This window comes from Pipistrellus hanaki (assembly GCF_964339955.1).
Source record: "Pipistrellus hanaki genome assembly, chromosome: 19".
NCBI lineage: Eukaryota > Metazoa > Chordata > Mammalia > Chiroptera > Vespertilionidae > Pipistrellus > Pipistrellus hanaki.
Window position 1 is genome coordinate 21,924,201 of NC_140521.1, and position 21,172 is coordinate 21,945,372.

The window sequence follows — 21,172 nt, forward strand, 5'->3', positions numbered from 1 at the left end:
GAACATAAACTGTGCACCTATGGATGAGGACAATGGGGAGTAGGGAAAGGGCAGAGGGAGGGGTGGGAACCTGGTGGAGAAGAGCAATGGTGGGGGGGGGACATTTGTAATAATATGAACAATAAAAACTTATTTAAAAAAAACAAAACCTGATGAACAATAATAGCAGTTCATTGTAGTAGAGTCGGCGATATGGGAGGGGAGTGGACTGACTGTTCTCGGGGGGGGGGGGGGGGGGGGGCGGGAAGAGACTGAACATAAACTGTGCACCTATGGATGAAGACAATGTGGGGTGGGGAGGGGGCGGAGGGTGGGGTGGGAACCTGGTGGAAGGGGAAGAAATGAGGAACCTTTGTAATAATATGAACAATAAAGATTGATTTAAAAAAAAAAGAAAAAAAGAATTGGGGCTCTCAGCCCTGGCCAGTTTGGCTCAGTAGATAGAGCATTGGCCCTCGGACTAAAGGGTCCCAGATTCAGTTCCAGCAAGGGCATGTACTTCAGTTGCAGGTTCGATCCTAGCCCTGGTCAGGCGCGTGAGGGAGGCAACCAGTTGATGTCTTTCTCACATTGATGTTTCTTTGTCTGTGTCTCCACCTCCTTTCATTCTCTCTAAAAATCAATGGAAAAATATCCTCTGGTGAGAATTAACAACAACAAAAGAATGGGGACCTAGGGCATGCTGGGAGCCAGCATGCCTGGCTGCGGGAACAGCCAGCTAGTATGGGCCATCCCTTACCTGGCCGGCACAGTGGACTGGCTATTCTCCGAGTCCCACGTCCCCCCACATTCACGCCCTCCCCACGGGTACATCGCTGTCAGCTGCTCAGGCTTCCTTAGAGCGAGAGGGCATTCGCCCAGGACCTACAGCCAGTCGGGCACTTCCCACTCTGAGCTGGAAAGTCTGCGTCTATGGGAGGAACCTCGTTTTCCCAGCTCTTTGTGATTCCTGTTCTTTGGTTGGCATGAAGCTCCTTCCGCTGCTGCCAATGACCGGTGTCCTCCAGAAAACCCTTTCTGCTGCCGACGCGGCCCGTAGGATAAACGAAGATCCAGCTCGCTCTGACGGTAGTTGAATGCTCTAAAATCGGGTTTGTGAAATGTAGAGCTCGTGGCCTTGGGCTGTGTATCATCCACGGTGTTAACCCCTTTCCTCAGGGAACGAGAGGGAGGCCAGCCACAGCCGGTCTTGGCCTCCCCCTCGTCCCCCGCCCCTGCCCCCGCCTTCGATCTGGCTCACTGTGTCCTGGGGGTCCTACTGTCAAACCACTGATCAAATCAACTCACAGTTTCTTTTTCCGGGCTGTGAATAGGGATAAAAAGTACTACTTACTGAGGGTCCAATAATTTTTTAAAATGAAGCTAAACTCGTGATGTCCAGTAAAGGCGGTTGTCCCTTTAAGGGCCCTGTGGCTGCCCGCTCACAGCCAGCTGGGCGCCGTACAGATGTGCGCAGCGGGCGGGCTTCCCCCGCAGAGAGCACGGCCCCGCTGGGGGCAACCCAGAAAGAGGCGATTTGGCAAAGTTCTTCACCCCCCTCTCCATTTCCCCCCTCTCCGTTCCCGGTGTTAGGGGAGGGGAGGACCCGCAGCTGCTGGCGTGCGGGGCGTGACTGTCGAGAGCTCGGACGTGTCACACTGCAGGAACACAGGCGTTTGGCGGCTTCCTTGTTCATACATATAAACGCATTCAGTGTCCTCTCCGTTGTGTAAAGGATGACAGTTCCCATGGTAGAGGGTTCTCATACGTAACAGACTCGTCGCCGATCGGTTCGTGCGTTTTTCTCTGCGTCGGCGGCGGATCGGTCGCCGGCCAGAGCGGCAGCCCCGCCCCGGGGTTCTGCGCCTGGCTGTTATAACTAATTAAGTGCTTCTGCGGGTGCATGAGTAATTGGACTAATTCCGTCCCGTGCAGAAGCACTCGTCCCGGTCTGTGCTGCACGCCCCCTGCCGAGGGCTGCGCGGAGCTGTCTGGGAAATAATTGGGAAGCTCTCTGCCAATTTAGGATGCCGTCTGCAGTCGTGCCAAGCGCTTCCTAGGAATGTCTTTTTTACTTTGTGTTTTTTAACCCTCATTTCTTGTCTCTGAGTTTCCTCAGAACTGGGGCTGGAGGAATGCCCACTGGTCCGGCGGGTATTGCTGATCCACGGGAGCCAGGCAGAGTCAGCTTGCCAATGCCTGTCTCATGCTCTGCGCCCCCAGGTTCCAAACTTCTAGTCAAGGCGCATCCAGAGCCCCAGTGCCAGCAGCCCACTGTTCCCGGTCCCGGCTGGTAGAGGGGGGCCGTCGGGGCACCTAAAGGGCTGGCTGCAGGCCCCGCAAGGGGGCTGCCCCCCCTACCCCCCCCCACCCCCTCCCCACCCCCCCGCAGCGTGCTCCATTTGTGAGAGCTGCAGAGTTCTGAGTTGCTGCCGGCACCCTCCGCATCTCTGTTGGAGCCACAAGCCCAACTAGAAAAAAGACAGTGGTGTCTGCTCTTTTCTTATTCCTCACCTGAAGACACAGTCATTGGTTTTTAGAGGGGGAGGGAGGACAGAGAAACATCCATCAGTTGCCTCCCATGTGCACCCCAACCAGGGATTAAACCTGCAACCAAGGTGTGTGTCCGGACCAGGAATCAGACCCACCGCCTGTTGGCGCAGGGCAGGATTGGGACCCACCGAGCCACCCAGCCAGGAGCCGAAGTGCTGCTTTATAAGAGGATGAGTTAGTTACATTTAAATCCCAGGAAGTTCTTTCTCACACCAATATGTTGGGGGGGAGAGGGGCGCTGAGGGGCAGACTACAAGTTCAAGAGCAGGGGAGAGAGAAGAGTGGGAGACATTGTTCCTGTGCAGGTGTAATGTGTGCACATGTGCACAGCGCTTAGCGATGGATTCGGTGCTGCGGTTAAGGTCTCTGCTAGAAGCACGTGTGACGGGCGAGCTGGTGTGAGTACGGCGTGCACAGTCACGCGGAGTCTACCCTTACGTTCGGCAGCAGTAACGGCACCAGGGAGCAGTGGCCTGTTTGGATCCTCAGGGAAGGGGCCGCAGAGAAATGGGGGATGTCATAGCAAAGAGAGAGAGGGATGGAGCCCTGGGCCATAAGCCGTGGCCCCTGCATTGCTGTCCCCCCTCTACCCCATCACTCTCCTTCTCTGAGCCCCGGTGCAGGGGACTCCCCTCCCCCCGGGACCAGGGCTGTGTCCGTAAACCCGCGTCTGACACACAAGGCAGACGCTGCTTCCCGTGGGTTTGGAGACGCTGGGTGTTACTACCCAGGTGTTCCTCCACAACCCCCCTGGGGCCTTGGCAGACAGCCCTAACTTCTTCACTGAAATACAGTGTCCGTGTATACACATAAGAGCACAGCCCAGTGATTGTGTACAAGTATGTACCCCTGTGTGACCACCACCCAGCTCTATACAGTTGCTGATCAGCACCCACACGACTCCCTCCCAGGCAATAAATTCCCTGCCACTTCCTCAAAAATAACTCTCTGTTCCGGCTTTCTTATACCTCGTGAGCTGTGGGCACTTCCTTTTTTTTCTTTTTTTTCTTCTTTTTTTTTTTAATATATTTTATTGATTTTCACAGAGAGGAATTGAGAGTTAGAAACGTCGATGAGAGAGAAACACCGACCAGCTGCCTCCTGCACACCCCCCACTGGGGATGTGCCCGCAACCAATGTACATGCCCTTGACTGGAATCGAACCCAGGACCCTTCAGTCCCCAGGCCAACGCTCTTCCACTGAGCCAAACCTGCTTCGGCTCTTTTCTTTTTTTTAGTTTTTATATGGGACAGTACCAGTTTTATTTATTTATTTTACTAATATTTATTGTTTAGATTATTACAGTTGTTCCTCTTTTTTCCCCCCATAGCTTCCCTCTACCCGGTTCCCACCCCACCCTCTGCCCTTACCCCCTCCCCACCACTGTCCTCGTCCATAGGTGTATGATTTTTGTCCAGTCTCTTCCTGCACCCCTCACACCCCTTTCCCCCAAGAATTGTCAGTCCAATCCCTTTCTATGTCCCTGATCCTATTTCATTCACCAGTTTATTCTGTTCATCAGACTTTTTATTCACTTGACTTTTAGGTTCACTTGTTAATAGATATGTATTTGTTGTCACTTTGTTGTTCATAGTTTTTGTCTTTACCTTTTTCTTCTTCCTCCTCTTATTCTTAAAGAATACCTTTCAGCATTTCATATAATACTGGTTTGGCAGTGATTAATTCCTTTAGCTTTTTCTTATCTGTGAAGCTCTTTATCTGACCTTCAATTCTGATAACTTTGCTGGGTAAAGTAATCTTGGTTATAGGTTCTTGCTATTCATCACTTTGAATATTTCTTGCCACTCCCATCTGGCCTGCATAGTTTCTGTTGAGAAATCAGCTGACACTCATATGGGTACTCCCTTGTAGGTAACAAATTGTTTTTCTCTTGCTGCTTGTAAGATTCTCTCTGTCTTTTGTCCTTCGCATTTTAATTATGATGTGTCTTGGTGTGGTCCTCTTTGGATTCCTTTTGTTTGGGGTTCTCTGTGCTTCCTGGACTTGTAAGTCTATTTCTTTCACCAGGTAGGGGAAGTTTTATGTCATTTCTTCTAATAGATTTTCAATATCTTGCTCTCTCTTCTTCTGGCACCCCCATAATTCGGATGTTGGTACGCTTGAAGTTGTCCCAGAGGCTCCTTACACTATCTTCGTATTTTTGGATTCTTTTTGCTTTTCCAGTTGGGTGTTTTTTGCTTCTTTGTATTTCAAATCTTTGACTTGATTTAAAAATCATTAGTCAACAGAGCGGCAAACCGCAGCTTGTGAGCAGCATGTGGCTTGTGAGCCGCAGTTTGCCTACCACTGCTCTAGTCTGCTGTTGGATCTCTGTATGTTATTCTTTATTTTAGTCAGTGTATGCTTAATTTCTAGTTGGTCCTTTTTCATATCCTCGAGGGTCTCACTAAATTTATTGCTGGTTTCTAGAAGATTCTTGAGTAACCTTATAACCATGGTTTTGAACTCTAAATCCAGTAGTTTGCTTTCCTCCATTTCTTTCATTTGTGACCTGTTTCTTTGTCTCTGCATTTTTGCTGCTTCCCTGTGTTGATAGTGTGGCTTTGTGTGCTAAGTGTCCTATAGGGCCCACTGGCTCAGCCTCCCTAATTATCTGAGGTGGACACTCTTAGTGCTCCCCTTTGTGGGCTGGGTGCACAGCCTTGTTGTAGTTAAGCCTTGATTGTTATTGGTATCACTGGGAGGAATTGATCTCCAAGCCAATTGGCTGTGAGGATCATTTGCCGTCAGAGTCTTCCACCTGAGTGATAGTCTCTTATGGATCTGAAGAGTTATAGTCTGGATGGTCTCTCTCTGACCACTGGGTACATTGGCTCTTGGATCTCCAAGGAAAGAGGCCACCTAGCAGGAGCTACAGAGAGATCTGCAGATTCCTTCTCTTTGTTTGGGAAGGTGAGGCCCAGCTATAAAGCAGTGCAAGCTGCTGTCGATTCTTTTGGAGGCTCTGGGGCTCTTTGACCCAGCTGCAGTTGTTAGGTTCCAGATTTCAAAGGGCCAGGCCATTCATAAGTGAAAGCCTCTGTGCACAAATTGGGTGGGGCGGGTCTCAGGGAATCACCTGGGTGGAGCAAACAGCAATGGTTGACCATCAGCCCTGCCTGGAAGAGGTTCCCGGGTAGTGTTCCATGGCATCATGCAGGAGCAGTGATTGCTGCAAGCACCCCTGAGAGAGAGCTGCCCTCGAATTCCAATGCCTAACAGCCCAGTTTCTCCCCAGAGTCTGGGTCCCCAGAGTCCCGCCTGGAGCTGGAGTTCAGAGCAGTGGGGAGCTTGTGTCTCCCTCCCAATGGAGCGCCTCCGTACCTCTGCACTTCACTTCTGCACTTCCACCCCTCCTCTGAGTCTCAGCGTGCTTTTCTCTTTCCTTCTAGTTGTAGAATTTCCACTCAGCCAGCCTTCCTGTGGTTCTGGATGATGTCCGTTTTGTCTTTTAGTTGTAGTTTTGAAGTGGTTTTGCGAGGCAGCAAGTTCAGGTGTTTACCTATGCCGCCATCTTGGTTTCTCCTGTGGGCACTTTCTATAAGTGGAATCATTGTTATGAATTGTTTTATGCCTGGCTTTTGCCCAGCCTTATGTCTATGAAACTCATCCGTGTTGTGGCATGTAGTAGTGGTGTATGCTTCGTTTGCTGCAGGATAATATTGCAGCACGTGACTATAGCCATTCTATTTTTCCTCGCATGTGGATGGTTTCCCATTTGTGACTCTCAAGAATAATGTGCTGTGAACATCTTGTTTAAGAGTAGAACTGCTTTCCTGGCCGGTGGTGCTAAGTGGTTAGAGCCTCGGCCCATACACCTAAGGGTCATGGGTTTGATTCCTGTCAAGGGCATGTACCTGGTGCAGGAGGCAGCCAGTGGATGTGTCTCTCTCTCACATTGACGTTTCTCTCTCCCCCCCCCTCCTTTCTCTCCTCTCTCTCTAAAAAAATGGCTGGGAAAAAATATCCACAGGTGTGTATCTCACTCATTAGAAACAGCCAAATGGGTTTCCAAAGTCCATCTTCCACCCCACCAGCTACGAGTCCCAGCAGCTCCACGTCTTCCTCAACACGTGATATTATTTTCCTGCTTATTTGTCTTAGCCATGCTTTGGTATTTTACCTTTATGTATGTGTAAGTGTTTAATTTTTTTAAATACATTTCTTTATTGGTTTCAGAGAGGAAGGGAGAGATAGAGAGATAGAAACATCAATGATGAGAGAGAATCATTGATCGGCTGCCTCCTGCACGCCCCCTATTGGGGATCGAGCCCACAACCTGGGCATGTGCCCTTGGCTGGAATTGAACCTAGGACCCTTCAGTCCGCAGGCCGAGGCTCTGTCCACTGAGCCAAACTGTGTTTAATTTTTTATTGTGGGGAGTTACAGGTACACTCAGAAACAGAACAGTGTAACGATGCCCCATGTTCTACCAGTCAGCGACCCCTACCCAGTCTTCCATACGTCCACTTGCTCCTCTCCTGTATTGTTTTAAAGTAAATCCCAGAATTTTTATGATTTCACCTGTAAATAACAAATGCCTCTACATGATAAGAACCTGGAAAATATAACCACAGGACTATTATACCTAAAAAAAAAAAAAAAAAAAATAGCAGTATTTTCTTAATATCAAATATCCAGTCAGGGTTCAAATTTTCAATTGTCTTACAAAATCCTAATTGCTTTGTACGTTTTCCATTTGAATCCGGGTACAAATTAAAGTAGGCTGACCCTGGTTGGTGTCTCTTAAATCTCTCTACCTTTATCTTCTTTTTTTTTCCCCCTCTCTTTTATTGAAATTTATCTGTGGGAGAAACTGCGCTGCTTGTCCTGTGGGACCCCCCAAATCTGAGTGTCGCTGGCTGTCCCTCTGGGGTAACCCAGCGTGCTTCTCCTCCGAATGCGTTTGTCTGTGCATTGGGGGCTGGAGGTAGAAGCTCGGTCCGGTTCCGGCTGGGCTCCCGCAACCCGGGCCTGACCAGCCTCGCCTTGCTGTCCCCCGAAGCTGCACCAGAGCCAGCTGGAGCTGCAGGAGGTGCGGCTCTCCTGCCGGCAGCTGCAGGGGAAGGTGGAGGAGCTCACGGAGGAGAGGAGCCTGCAGAGCTCGACAGCCACCAGCACGTCCCTCCTGTCCGAGATCGAGCAGAGCATGGAGGCCGAGGAGCTGGAGCAGGAGAGAGAGCAGGTGCTGCTCCCCACCCCTGCCCCTGGGGCACGGGGGTTCCCGGGGGACCCTGGGCGGGCCCTGACTTTGGGAGCCCCGCCGTCCCCCTCTGCCCTGTGCCGCTGCCTCAGCGGGAGCCGGTGCGAGTCGCCAGAGCCTGGTAGAAATGCTTGTTCACTCGTCGTTAGCCTCACCTCTTACCCACAGGGTCCCAGTCCTCCGTGCTCGCCCACCGGGCTGTTTCTCATAACCACTCCTCCCCCCAGAGCAGCCGCCTAAAGAACCAAGTGCTTTATGTGGCGAATGGGAGGGGCTAGAGGGCAGGGAACAGAAGAAAGGGATTCTGTGTAGATGTCCCGGGCCCATATCACTGTCCATACTTCTGGAACAGATGATTTTAAGAACATTCTGCGAGAACAGGAGCTTAGACACCTGGGTGCACATAGGAAAAGAGGGGCGGGTGGGGGGCGGGGGCGGAACCCCCCCGAGCCCGTAATCAGGGTGATTCTCCCACCGGGCAGCTGAGACTGCAGCTCTGGGAGGCCTACTGCCAGGTCCGCTACCTCTGCTCCCACCTTCGAGGCAACGACAGCGCCGACTCGGCCGTCTCCACAGACTCCTCGATGGACGAGTCTTCGGAAACCTCGTCCGCCAAGGACGTGCCGGCCGGCAGCCTGCGCACGGCCCTCAGCGAGCTCAAGAGGCTGATCCAGAGCATCGTGGACGGCACGGAGCCCCCGGTAAGAGCCGGCGGAGCGGGGGTGCCCTCCCTGGAGGGCCTGGCCGGTGGGTGTGAGCGCCGGGCGGGCGAGTCGGGGCTGAGAGCCAGGGCGCGGAGGCTCTGGACCCTCTCTCCAGGTCGTGGGCGCAGCCCTGGGCTCAGGTGCAGGGCTTCCCGTGGAAGCTTTGAAATCGGGGCTTTGGATCCAGGCAAACACTCAGGTCACTTCTCTGCAGCCCATTGGGGGTGGGGGGTCAGCTCTGCACAGGCACACGGGAAAGGTCCGGAACCTCTGCGGAGTGCGTCTGAGGGTGACGGGGTTGAGACGATGGACAGCAGGGCCTTCGGAAGCCCAGATGCGGCTCCTCTGGAGGAGGGGCAGTCCCAGGCTCTGACCGCCTGCTGCCGCCTCTGCCCTCCCGCGCTCTGGGGGGCGGTTTCTGCTCGGGGTCATGGAGGGGCTGTGAAGGAAGACGGGAGGCTGGCCGCCCTGAGCCACCCGAGCTGTGGGGACTTGTGGGACGGGTTGCAATCAGAGACTGGGCCGTGGCTGGAGGGACGTGGGCTGTTTACGCCACGCCACCGTCCCTGGAGCCTGGCACACAGAGGTCCATGTCTAGCTGCGGCCTGCTGATGAAACTGAGCAAGAGTCTCTCTCCTCTAATCTTCCTCCTTCCTTTGTCTCTCCTCTCTCCTTCCTGCTCTCCGTCCCACCTCCTGCTCTTTCTCTTTCTCTGCCATCACTCCCCTCCACCCTCACCACGCTGCCCTCTCTCCTCCGTCTCCCACTGACCGCCTCCCCCTCACCGCCTCCCTGGCTGGCTGGCTCTGTCTTGCCATCAGAGCTCCCGGAGAATTGAGGATGACTCCTTAGAAGAACAGATAAGGCAGACCAGTGAGGATTCGAGAGCCCTGAGGGAACTCATGGAGGGAGAGAGGGGTAAACTGAGGCAAAGCCTAGAAGAGCTGCAGCAACTCCACAGTCAGGTGAGCACCCGTCCGCGGCCCGGTGCCTCCCCGTGTCCCGCGGAGCAGGGCTCTCCCTGTGCCCGCTCCCCCGAGGGCAGGGGCTGAGGGTGAGGTGAGGTGGCGTCTTCGAGGAAAGAAGCCAGTCCCGGGTTCAGCCCACAGTCACGGTCAGGGAGGAGAACAGCTGACCCTGCGGCCCTCCGGCCACGCTGCCTCTGCAGAGCCGGGGCATGTGGTTCTGTGTCTTCAGTGGCGGCCACAGCTCAGGCCCCGGGGTTTCCAGCAGCTTTTGAGCAGGAAGTTTGAAACCAAGGATTGGTCTTCACAGCCGCCTCTGTGGGTGCATCCCCTCGGCTTTGGAAGCACTGAGGCTGCACGCCCTGCTCCTTCCCACTGGCGGTGATGGCTTTCCTGTCTCCCGAGAGGGACACCTGCATTCTGACCCGGAGGGTTTTTGTTTTTTTGTTTTTAATATATATTTTATTGATTTTTTTACAGAGAGGAAGGGAGAGGGATAGAGAGTTAGAAATATTGATGAGAGAGAAACATCGACCAGCTGCCTCCTGCACACCCCCTATTAGGGACGTGCCCGCAACCAATGTACATGCCCTTGACCAGAATCGAACCCAGGACCTTTCAGTCCACAGACCGACGCTCTATCCACTGAGCCAAACCGGTTTCGGCGTGACCCGAAGGGTTAACGGCCTCGGGAGCCAGCCTCCGGGAAGGAGCTTCCAGCGTGTCCCGGGCGATAAACGGGCTTCCTAGTGACCAGGGCCAGGCGTGGAGGTTCTGTCCCATGTGGGGGGACACCAGGCAGGCAGCCTGTTAAACCCCGCCCCCACCCAGCCTGCCCCCCTCTCCTTGTCCAAAGCTAGTCGCCCCTCCCTGCCCGCCTGCTCCCCCCCCCCCCCCCCCCCCCCCCCCCCCCCCGGGCAGATGAGAGGGAACTGCAGCCTGGCTTTCGCTTCAGTCCGTCTTTCTACCTTTAAAGACCGACTGGAAATAAGCTCGTCTTTCTGTGGGCCGCGCCCCTTAGATTCCTAGCGCTCTCCTGAAGCGGGGTGGGGGTTGACACAGGACAGGACAGAGGCTATTGAAAGCCTGTTCCAGGCCGAGTGTGGGAGTGGGTCTGGGCGGCCCACGACACCCAGTCCTGGGGGCCAGGCAGGGGACGGGCCTTTGAAACCTGGAGAGCAGGAGAAGGTGACCCGAAAGTTCTGGGACACACGCAGGCTGTGTTCACTTCAAGCTCATTTATGTTTCTGCCAGTGCTTGTCCGTGCTTTGATCTCGGCTGTCTTTTGTTTTATTTTGTTTCGTTTTGTTGCTTCTCAGAATTGGGGAGTCCCACCCAATTCTGAGAAACCCCGGAGGGCGTCGGCCCATTCAGAAGCATGAGCATGGCTAGGTTGCTGGGAGTCTGACGAGGAACTTTTTTCTCTTTAACTTACTGATTTGAGACACAGAGAGAAACATCGGTGTGCTGTTCCTCCCGTGTCTATGTTCACGGGCTGATTCGGTCTGTGCCCGGCTGGGACCCACGCGCCAGCCCTGCGCTCTGGCCAGGCCTGCGGGCTCTGACCGGCGCTGGGTCCCTGTCGTCGTGTGTGTGTGTGTGTGTGTGTGTGTGTGTGTGTGTGTGTGTGTGTCCAGCTTCCCCTTCTCCGCCGGAGGACTCTCCCTGACACCCGCCCAGGCTCCGCCTTCCTCAGCCTCGGGTCCTGGTCGGGTTTCATGCCCTCGGTAACCTCCCATCTCCACGGTCCCTCGGCCCCACGCAGACCAGCTCGAGGTCTGATGTCCCTTTTGTCTTCTCCCAAAGCTCCTAGCGCAGTGGTGGTCACAGAACTGTCCAGTGAAAGGCAAACAGCCCTGGATACTCAGCTTCCCGGTGTTTTCTCCGATGCTATTCCGTCTCGAGGACGGCCGCCTTATTTGGGAAAGGTGGGCTGGGGGTGCTGGACCCTGTCGTGTAAAAAGCCAGACCAGTCCTGAGGACCACCATCAGCAAGCTGCCCGTGGGGGCGCGGGGGGAGAGGTGGAGGATGGGGTGGGGGAGGGGGAGGAGAAGGGTGCAGAGCTTACAACCAGGCGGCAGGCACCGTGCGGGATGCTGATGTCACTCATCCATTTGATCCTCACAACAGCTTGATGGTGGGAAATACCTGTATTCTTGATTTTTATGGAAAGTAGGGCCGAAACCAGTTTGGCACAGTGGATAGAGCGTCAGCCTGCGGACTGAAAGGTCCCAGGTTCAATTCCGGTCAAGGGCATGTACATTGGTTGGGAGCACATCCCTGATGGGGGGTGTGCAGGAGGCAGCTGGTCGATGTGTCTCTCTCATCAATGTTTCTGGTTCTCTATCCCTTTCCCTTCCTCTCTGTGAAAAATCAATAAAATATATTTTTTTTAAAAAGTAGGTGTACTCAGAAAGGGTGAGTCCCTGTCACTTCTGAGGCAGAGCTGGTGGTCTCTGTCTTGACCAGGTTTTCCAGGCCAAGGCAGAAAGTTCTTGTTGAGCTCGGCCAGCACAGCCCAAGGGTTGAGCATTGACCTGTGAACCAGGAGCTCACAGTGCGATTCCCAGTCAGGGCACTTGCCTGGGTTGCGGGCTCGGTGCCGGTAGGGGCCGCGCAGGAGGTAGCCGATCAGTGACTCTCATCACTGATGTTCCTGTCTTTCTCCCTCTTCCTTCCTGAAACCGGTGAAGTTCTCGCTGGGTTCATCTGGAGCCCATCGAATGCCAGACTGCCTGCCCGGCACGCACTTCGTCTGCTGCTCACTCGGCGAGGAGCGCCTGGCTGCCCCGCTGGCCGAGCTCACGCCGGGCTCCAGGGTCTCCGGGTGCCTGGCTGTCTCTGCGGCTGCTTTCGGGGGCCTGGTTCCTGGTTGCCAAGCGCAGGTCTGGCTAAGTAGGGCAAGGCTGGGCTTTTTGCCCACTGCCCTGTCTGCATCGAGCGGGATGAGCCGCACATGCGTGTCCTGCCTCTGCGGGGTGAGCCACACATGTGTGTCCTGCCTCTGTGGGGTGAGCCGCACATGCGTGTCCTGCCTCTGCGGGGTGAGCCGCACATGTGTGTCCTGCCTCTGCGGGGTGAGCCGCACATGTGTGTCCTGCCTCTGCAGGGTGGGTGAGCCGCACATGTGTGTCCTGCCTCTGCGGGGTGAGCCGCACATGCGTGTCCTGCCTCTGCGGGGTGAGCCGCTCATGCGTGTCCTGCCTCTGCGGGGTGAGCCGCACATGTGTGTCCTGCCTCTGCAGGGTGGGTGAGCCGCACATGTGTGTCCTGCCTCTGCGGGGTGAGCCGCTCATGCGTGTCCTGCCTCTGCGGGGTGAGCCACACATGTGTGTCCTGCCTCTGTGGGGTGAGCCGCACATGTGTGTCCTGCCTCTGCAGGGTGGGTGAGCCGCACATGTGTGTCCTGCCTCTGTGGGGTGAGCCGCTCATGCATGTCCTGCCTCTGCAGGTGCCCCAGCCTGTTCTGCCCTAAGGCTGCTCACCCTGCTCACTGCTGTCCCCACCTCACAAGCACCAGGGCCTGACATTCCTTACCAGGCAGCCGAGAGAACAAAACCCGTTGCCCTGGTGACCGCCCTGTGCTCCTCTTCCCGGCCGGTGTCTCACTGGGCAGTCCGGGGGTCTGCAGGGAAACTCCATCCTGACCCTCAGTCCCGGGCCTTGGCTCAGCCTCATTCTGGGGGATGGTGGGCCCCGGGCCGCGAAGAGCCAGGGAGTAACCCAAAGGGAGGAGCAGGCCTGTGTGGAGGGAGCCTCCCTTGGAAACAGTCAAAAGAACGAGTGATGTTGAACCAGAGGGAGGAGGCCTCCGGCCGTGGCCGGATCCTGTCACCTGTGAGAAGGGCCCAGCCCTCCAGTCATTCCACAGAGCCGTCCTAGGCTCCGCCCGGCAGGCTGTCTGTGGCAGACCTTCACCGAGGCAGGAAGAGAAGGCGGGGGCATGACACCTGACCTCTTCCAGAGCCACAGGGAGGCTGGAGAGCTGAGCTCCGGAACAGGAAGGAGCAGTGGGAAGTGCACAGCCTACTGTTCGTGCAACACGGCCAGGCCCTGAGGCAGTGCGGGGGGGGGGGGGGGGGCGCTTGACAGGCAAGGCTGGGGCTCACCCCCAGGGGCCTCGGAAAAGACACGTCTCTCCCCTTTGGACCCCCCAGTGTGGAGGACATGCCTGGAACACCCTGAACAGGGAGGGAGCTGGGGTGATAGCTAGCCAGAGAAGTCACAGCTGGCCGCTCCCACTCACTGCACAGCCCCGGGGGGTTAGGCATCACAGAGTCGGGCTCTGAGGTGCAGACAGCTGGGACGTGCTTCCTGCCATCGGCGCTCAGTGTGCCGGGGCTCGCCCGCGGAGGCCGGCTGTGGTGTCCGCTGAGGCCCCGGGCCGGGAAGGGTGGCGGGTCTGAAGGGGGAGGCGGTAACATCCCTTCGGCGTTGGAATTGCCTGCACTGTGACGGGGGCAGCGTGAAGGTGGAGACGCCAGGCCAGGCAGGGTGCTATCCAAAGTGGGACCAGGTCCCAGGCTCTCGCCGGCCAGGTCCTGGGCTGACAGTGCTCCTTGTTGAGTTTCTTCCAAAAACAGTGTGTTTCCAAGCCTGGTGCGTGTGTAGCTTCCTCCATTCGTTCCTGGGATCGCCCTGGAATAGAGGAGGTGGTGCGGTGGGCCATGGGCGGAGGGGATCTGGCCCCACGGCTGCTCCAGGGCCACTGGCCCTTGCCGAGGAGGTGGCCTCCTTTCTCCGAGACGGGCCTCCCCGGGGCAGCGGGCAGAGACCAGCTGCCTGGCACCCAGGCCCCGCACTGCCCGGAGGCTCCCGCTCCTCTCCCTCTCAGAGGGAGACCCCCAGCCGGCAGCGGCGGCATCATCACACCCACCTGTTTGGCTCCCCTGCAGGTGACTCTGCTGAGTGTGGAGATGACTGCACTCAAGGAGGAGAGAGACCGACTCAGAGTGACGTCTGAGGACAGGGAGCCGAAGGAGCAGCTCCAGAAGGCTGTCCGCGACCGGGACGAGGCCATCGCCAAGTGAGTGAGCGCGGCTCCTTCCTCCACGCGTCACAGGGAGCGTGCCTGGGGCTCCATGTTCACCGTTAACACCCCTCAGAGGAAGAGGAACGTGAGAGAGCGAGTTTCCCTGCTCCCCCTCACCCCAAACCCATTCCTCCCTCCAGGCAGACGCTGCTGCTGACAGCTGGGTGGGCCTTGTCTGCAGGCCTCTCTCCTGTTCGGTGCAGTGTAGTTGCCGTGGACCTTTGAATAGCATCAATGGGTGATGCTCTACATGTGCTGTTTTCCCCCCACTTACATCTGAGGGAGCCTTCCGATTCATTATAAATGTACTCGAGGCCCGGTGCACAGATTCGTGCACCGGTGCGGTTCCTCAGCCTGGCCTGTGACCTCTCACAATCCGGGACCCCTCGGGGAATGTTGGAGGCTCGGTGTACAGATTTGACCTGATCCCTGCAGGCCAAGGAGTCCCACCAGTGCATGAACCTGTGCACCAGGCCGGTTTCAGCCCCATCCCTGCAGGCCAGGCCAAGGGACCCCACATGCACCGAGCCTCTGGTGTGCATGTAAGATTTTTGTTTAATCTCTTCCCTTCCTCCCTCCTCCCCCTTCCCTCTGAGATTCATCTGTCTGTTCCATGTTTCCATGCCTGTGCGCTGAGTGTCTGCCCCCTGGTGGTCAGTGTGCATCATAGCTTCCGGTGGAGCAGTTGGACGGTCGCTTAGGCTTTATATATATGAATATCTACCTGAACATTTTTATTTTGGGGTGGGTTTTTGTTTTGTTTTTTTAACTTCTTTTATGGACATTTTCAAGCATACACAGACGTAGAAAAGATGGATCCCTTCTTGCCCTCCCTCAGCTTCCACACTGATCAGCATGAGGCTAGTGTCTGACACCCCTTCCTCGCCCACCGCCTCTGGAGGTTGTTGAAGAAAATCACAGCTCATCCTGTCGGCTCATCTGTAAACCCTTCAGTATGGATCTCTACCAGGAAAAGGCCCTTTCTGTAAAACACAACCCACAGTACAGTTCTCACACTTAAAACTTACAGTAATGTCTTATGTCATCTAGTATCCGGGGTTCAGATTTTCCCTGTTGTCCCAAAAATCTTTTTGTAATTGATGAGACTCAGACTCCGAAGGCTCTCTGTACTTGATCTGTCCCCAAGTCTTCCCCTCCTTTTTTTATTTTTATTTATGTATTTATTTTATTTATTTTTTTTTTTTTTGGAAAGTCTTACAGTTCACTTTTTTTTTTTTTATGGCAATAACTTTTTTTTTTTTTTAAGTTTTTATTGTTCATATTATTACAAATGTTCCTTTTTCCCCCCCCCACCATTACTCTCCTCCACCAGGTTCCCACCCCACCCTCTGCCCTTTCCCAACTCCCCATTGTCCTCATCCATAGGTGCACAGTTTATGTTCAGTCTCTTCCCACATCCCCCTCTCCCCTTTTCCCCAAGAATCGTCAGTTCACTCCCCTTCCATACCTCTGATTCTATTATATTCAACAGTTACTATTGTTCATCAGATTTTTTTTTTAATTTCCTTGGTTTTTAGATTCACTTGTTGATAGTTACATATTTGTTGTTCATAATTTTTATCTTTGTTTACTTTCTCTTCTGAAAGAACCCCCTCCAGCAATTCATATAATTCTGGTTTGGTGGTGATGAACTCCTTTAGCTTTTTTTTATTAGTGAAGCTCTTTATCTGACCTTCGATTCTGAGTGATAGCTTTGCTGGATAGATTATCTTTGGCTGAAGGTTCTTACTATTCATCACCTTGAATATTTCTTGCCATTCCCTTCTGGCCTGCATGGTTTCTGTTGAGAAGTCAGCTGACAATCGTATAGGTGCTCCTTTATAGGTAACTACCTTCTTTGCTCTTGCTTTTAATATTCTCTCTTTGTCTTTTGCTCTTGGAATTTTAATTATGATGTGTCTTGGTGTGGTCCTCTTTGGATTCCTTTTGTTTGGAGCTCTGTGCGCTTCCTGGACTTGTAAGTCTAATTCTTTCATCAGGTGGGAGAAGTTTTCTGTCACTATTTCTTTTGGTATGTTTTCGATATCTTGCTCTCTCTCATCTTCTGGGACCCCCATAATTCTGGTGTTGGTTCGCTTGAAGTTGTCCCAGAGGTTTCTTACATTATCTTCAATTTTCTGGATTCTCTTGCCTTCTAGCTTCTGTGGAGGAGTGTCTTCTGGCTCTTTATGTTCCAAATCTTTGACTTGATTCTTGTGATCTTCCCTTCTGTTTTTAGGACTCTGTAAAATATTTTTTATTTCAGACAATGTCTTCTTTATTTCTTGTTGATCCCTTGTCATTTCTTGATGACTCCTTATTAATTCTAGTTGATCTCTTTTCATATCCTCATAGGTCTTATCCATCTTTTCTAGGAAATTCTTGAAAAACCTTATAAGCATAGATTTGAACTCTATATCCAGACGCTTTTTGTCCTCCATTTCTTTCGTTTGTGATCTATTTTGTTGTCGCATTTCGAAGTTACAGATGGAACCCCTCCTTTTTTTAAATCCTGCATTTATTCATTGAAGAAACTGGGTTGTTTCAGAGTTTACATTCTGAGTGTGATTGCATCCTCAGAGTGTCATTTAACATCTTTCTCTGTCTGCTGTATTTCCAGGAAACTAGCTTTTTAATGTGGGTTTTCTTGAGCTGAGAAGAAAAGGTATAAATGCATTCCCTTACATTCAAAAAACTTGCAAGTACATAAACAAAACACATATTTACCTATTCCCCATCTTGTGTTAAATTTTGTTATTAATCCTCACCCAAGGATATTTTTCCATTGATTTTTTTTTTTTTTTTAAGAGAGAGTGAAAGGGAGGGGAAGAGACAAAAGCATCGATGTGATAGAAACACATCAATTGGTTGCCTCCTGCACACGCCCCAACCAGGGCTAGGGATGGAGGTTGCAATCAAAATACATGCCCTTGACCTAAATAGCATCTGGGACCCTTCGATGAGGACCAACGCTCTATCCACTGAGCCATACCACCCAGGGCCTAAATTATTTCTTATGCTCTCAGTCTAAACCCTTTTCTAGGAAATTCTTGAAAAACCTTATAAGCGTGGTTTTGAACTCTATATCCAGTCACTTCTTGTCCTCCCATTTCTTTTGTTTGTGATCTGTTTCCTTGTCTCAGCATTTTCACAGCTTCCCTGAATTGGTAGGGTGGCTTTGTGTGCTAAGGTGTCCTATATGGTTCAGTGGGTTAGCCTCCCAGTTACCTGAGGTGGACAGTTACCTGAGGTGGACAGTCGTTGTGGGCTGTGTGTGCAGTCTTGTTGTTAAGCCTTGCTTGTTGTTGGTATCACTGGGAAGCGTTGATCTCCAAGCCAATTGGCTATGAGCATCAGAAGTGTCTCAGCTAGGAGGGTTTCTGTATTCCGCTTGGATGGGGCGGAGTCTCGGGGTGGCACAGCCAAGCTTTGGTGAATCCCGTAAGATTGGTTGCAGGCGCGCGCACCTCTTTGGTATAGGCGCAGACAAGCTTTGGATTCCTGTCTGTCCCTCCCTAGGAAAGTCCTATTCACAGCAAACGAGAAAGCTGGCCACTGGAAGGGCTTCTGTGCTCTGCTTGGATGAGGCAGAGTCTCGGGTGGTGCAGACAAGCTTTATTCAGCCCCTCCCTATGAGGGTCTGGTTTCTGAGTCCCGCAGTAATGGCCGCTGGCTTCACACACCTCGGAGAGATCTCTGCCCTCTTCCTGACAGTCTGGCCTTTCCCTGTCTGGGGCTGTCTATCAAAGCAATAGGGTGGTTCTGTTTTCCTCCCAAACAAGAAAGCCAGCCACGCTGTCCGCCTTCTCCGTGTGCCGGGAGTGAGCCAGCAGCGAACTCGGCCGGCCCTCTCCGAACTCGGCCCACTCGCTCCGCAAGCAAGCCGGCAGCAAAGTCAGGCGGCTGCCTTTTCGCACGCACAGTTCTCCAAACCTTCGCAGTTCCTGAGGTTCAGTGTGCCTTCTCTCTCCTTCCCAGATGGTAGAGCCTCCTCTCAGCCAGCCGTCCGGCGCTGCAGGGTGATGTTTCCCCTGTTTTCCAGTTCTAAATTCAAATTTGTTGTGGTAGGCTGCATTCAGGTGTCTACCCTGTGCCGCCATCTTGGTTTCTCCTCCATTTCTCAGTTTTACCTTTGCATCTCTTTTTCCTATCTGGTGGATTCATTTAGGAATTTTACTCTCAGTGAGGCTCACAACCTATATGTTGTCCAGTGAACTCAAAGAGAGTCTGGAGATTTTTGGCTAAAATTACATGATCTATTATTCAAGGGGGTTAAAGTGTGTGGGTTGGGAACCCAGCGAGGCAGAAACCCACGAAGTGTTCCAGAGGAGGAGAGAGTGAAGGCCCGCATTCTCAGCCCTCGGATTGGTCCGGGGTCACCGGGCTGGGGTCAGGTTGTCTGTAGGCATCCCTTTTCCTGGGCCGCCCGCATCCTAAGGCATTCCCTAATTTATCTCCTCGCTGGCGAAGGGCCCTCACTAAAAGCAAACAAAACTCTAGGGCTAGCATTCTAGTTTATAAAAACAAAAAGGAGTCTGTTACTAGTGTTTTCATTTAAATGAATTCTAGCCCCTTAAAATATTCCTTTTAAGATCTCTGGTCGGCATATGGGTTAGTGGTTTCTGCAGTTTTGCTTTCTGGTTTGGCCGGAAGGTGGCGGGGCAGTTGGGGTAAATTTAAATTTCTGACTTTAAAATTCCCCACACCGCCGAAACCAGTTTGGCTCAGTGGTAGAGCGTCGGCCTGCGGACTGTAAGGTCCCGGGTTCAATTCCGGTCAAGGGCATGCTTGGTTGCAGGCACATCCCCCGTGACTTGTGTGCAAGAGGCAGCTGGTTGGTTGATGTTTCTCTCTCATCGACGTTTCTAGCTCTCTATCTCTCTCCCTTCCTCTCTGTAAAAAATCAATAAAATATTTTAAAAAGTAAAATAAAATAAAATTCCCCACACCTTCCCCTTCTCACACCCTCACCCACTCCCCACCTTTCTGTTTTCATTCACTTTCATCATCTCCATTTCTTAGTTTTCTGTTATTTTTCTAATATGTATCCTATTATTTTTTAAGTTTTTTTGCCTTCTATCCTCACGAAGGACAAGCACCCGGATGCCCTGGTGTGCAGCAGAGGCCGGTGTGGAGGGGGGCCCTCGCTCCTGGCGCATTCCAGGAAGAAGACCCTCCTCCAGCTCGGCCTTCCCTCCGCTGCAGCGTTACTCAGCACATTCCGGGTCTCCCGGCTGCTCTGGCGCCACCTGCCGGGGGACGCCCGCAACTCCAGAGGCGGCCGCGGGCGGGGCGCTGGGGAGCCTCTCTGACAGGCTGGGCGTCCCTGGCAACCGGCTCCAGGAGGAGTTCCGCCTGTGCCGCTGGCCAATCGCGGCGGGCGTGACGGCGCTGCGCTGTCTGAGACGCCGGCGCCCATTGGACAGGCTCCGCTCTCTGCAGCCTCATTGCAGCGGCAACCCCTGGCTGTCCTGAGCGGCTTCTCCAGGAAGGGCGGGCGGGGCCCTGTCTGAGGCGGTGGGGTGTCAGGGGAGGTGGCCTGGAGGCCAGTGTGGAAGTGGCGGTCATGGCGGTGGCCTGAGTGCTTTACCCCAACCGCCCCGCCTTCCAGCCGCGCTTAGCCCGGTGCGCTCCTGAGGCCGGAGCTGGGCGGCCTCTGCAGGCGGGTCCTCTGGTTGTGGTCCGTGGGTCGCTGGCCCTGTGCAAGGAGGACACTTGCCAGTCTTCTAGTGTCGAATGCAAAAGGGATGAAAACAAGGGCTAAGAGATGCTCGTTTTGACAGCAAGGCAACCAGTGCCGCCTCTGCAGAGGCGGCCCCTTCAGCCTCCAGCATTTTTATTCCCATCCCCCTCCTGCTCCCCATTAATATTGTTTTGCCTTGAGCCAGAATTTAGCAGTGTTGGGCAGTGTTTGCAAAGTAATGTGCGTAAACACTTCACAATTAAAATGCCAAAGTGTGTGAGCGTTTACCCGTCAACAATCATCATCCAGAGATAGTAGACATTTCTGCCTGCGACCTTGTATACACACAGGCACCTTTTCTTTTCCGAAGCAAGTATATCCGCCCTTGTTTTCTGGTGCTTTCCGCCCCCAGGTCCACATACATGGTGAGTAACTTACCACCAGGCCCTCCTTGTCGGCTCCTGTGATGGCCCCTTTGTGGCCACCTTTGCACACATACCTCTTAGATCCCTTAGGAAAATGGGGGGACCGCTCACAGAGACTGGCCTTTGGGAGAAGGATCAGCAGCTCTCCAGGGCTGGGTGAGGCCTTTGCTTCTTGCCTGTGAGATGGGATGACAGATGATCCCTCCCCTGCGGGTTGGTTAGGAGAACTGAGAACAGTATGGGGAAGCATGCTGCAAGCTGCCCAGCCTTCCAAAGGCACATCAGTTACTGTCCGTTACGAGGTTAGGGTCAGAGCCCGTTGCCTCACCGGGTGGTAAAGAACCAGCCACCCCGACACCCGGCGCTCACGCTCACGGCTTGTCTGTTCCAGGAAGAACGCTGTGGAGCTGGAACTCGCCAAGTGCAAGATGGACATGATGTCTCTGAACAGCCAGCTGCTGGACGCCATTCAGCAGAAACTAAACCTCTCCCAGCAGCTGGAGGCTTGGCAGGTAAGGGCGGGGAGGACGGGGCTCCGGGAAGCTGTGAGTGCGGGCAGCGTGTACGGAGTTGGGTGCTGGCCGAGGACGCTCTCGGGAGCAGCGGGCCCAGGCTGTGCTGCCTGG

The 21,172-nt window shown here is 53.7% G+C and overlaps 1 protein-coding gene across 3 annotated transcripts in view; it reads left to right on the forward strand.

Moving 5' to 3' along the window:
- BICDL1 (BICD family like cargo adaptor 1) overlaps window positions 1-21,172 on the forward strand; it is a 92,407-nt gene that overhangs the window by 67,175 nt on the left and 4,060 nt on the right. For 2 of the 3 annotated variants that reach the window (XR_014793548.1, XM_084868300.1), the window contains exons 5-9: window positions 7,539-7,718; window positions 8,219-8,437; window positions 9,262-9,405; window positions 14,302-14,432; window positions 20,938-21,058. Coding sequence is in view for 2 of the 3 variants with exons in the window: in XM_084868300.1 (XP_084724426.1) it covers window positions 7,539-7,718; window positions 8,219-8,437; window positions 9,262-9,405; window positions 14,302-14,432; window positions 20,938-21,058 (795 nt within the window). In the remaining variant the exon portion in view is untranslated. The remainder of the gene's footprint in view (window positions 1-7,538; window positions 7,719-8,218; window positions 8,438-9,261; window positions 9,406-14,301; window positions 14,433-20,937; window positions 21,059-21,172) is intronic. The other variant, XM_084868301.1, reaches the window with a different exon arrangement.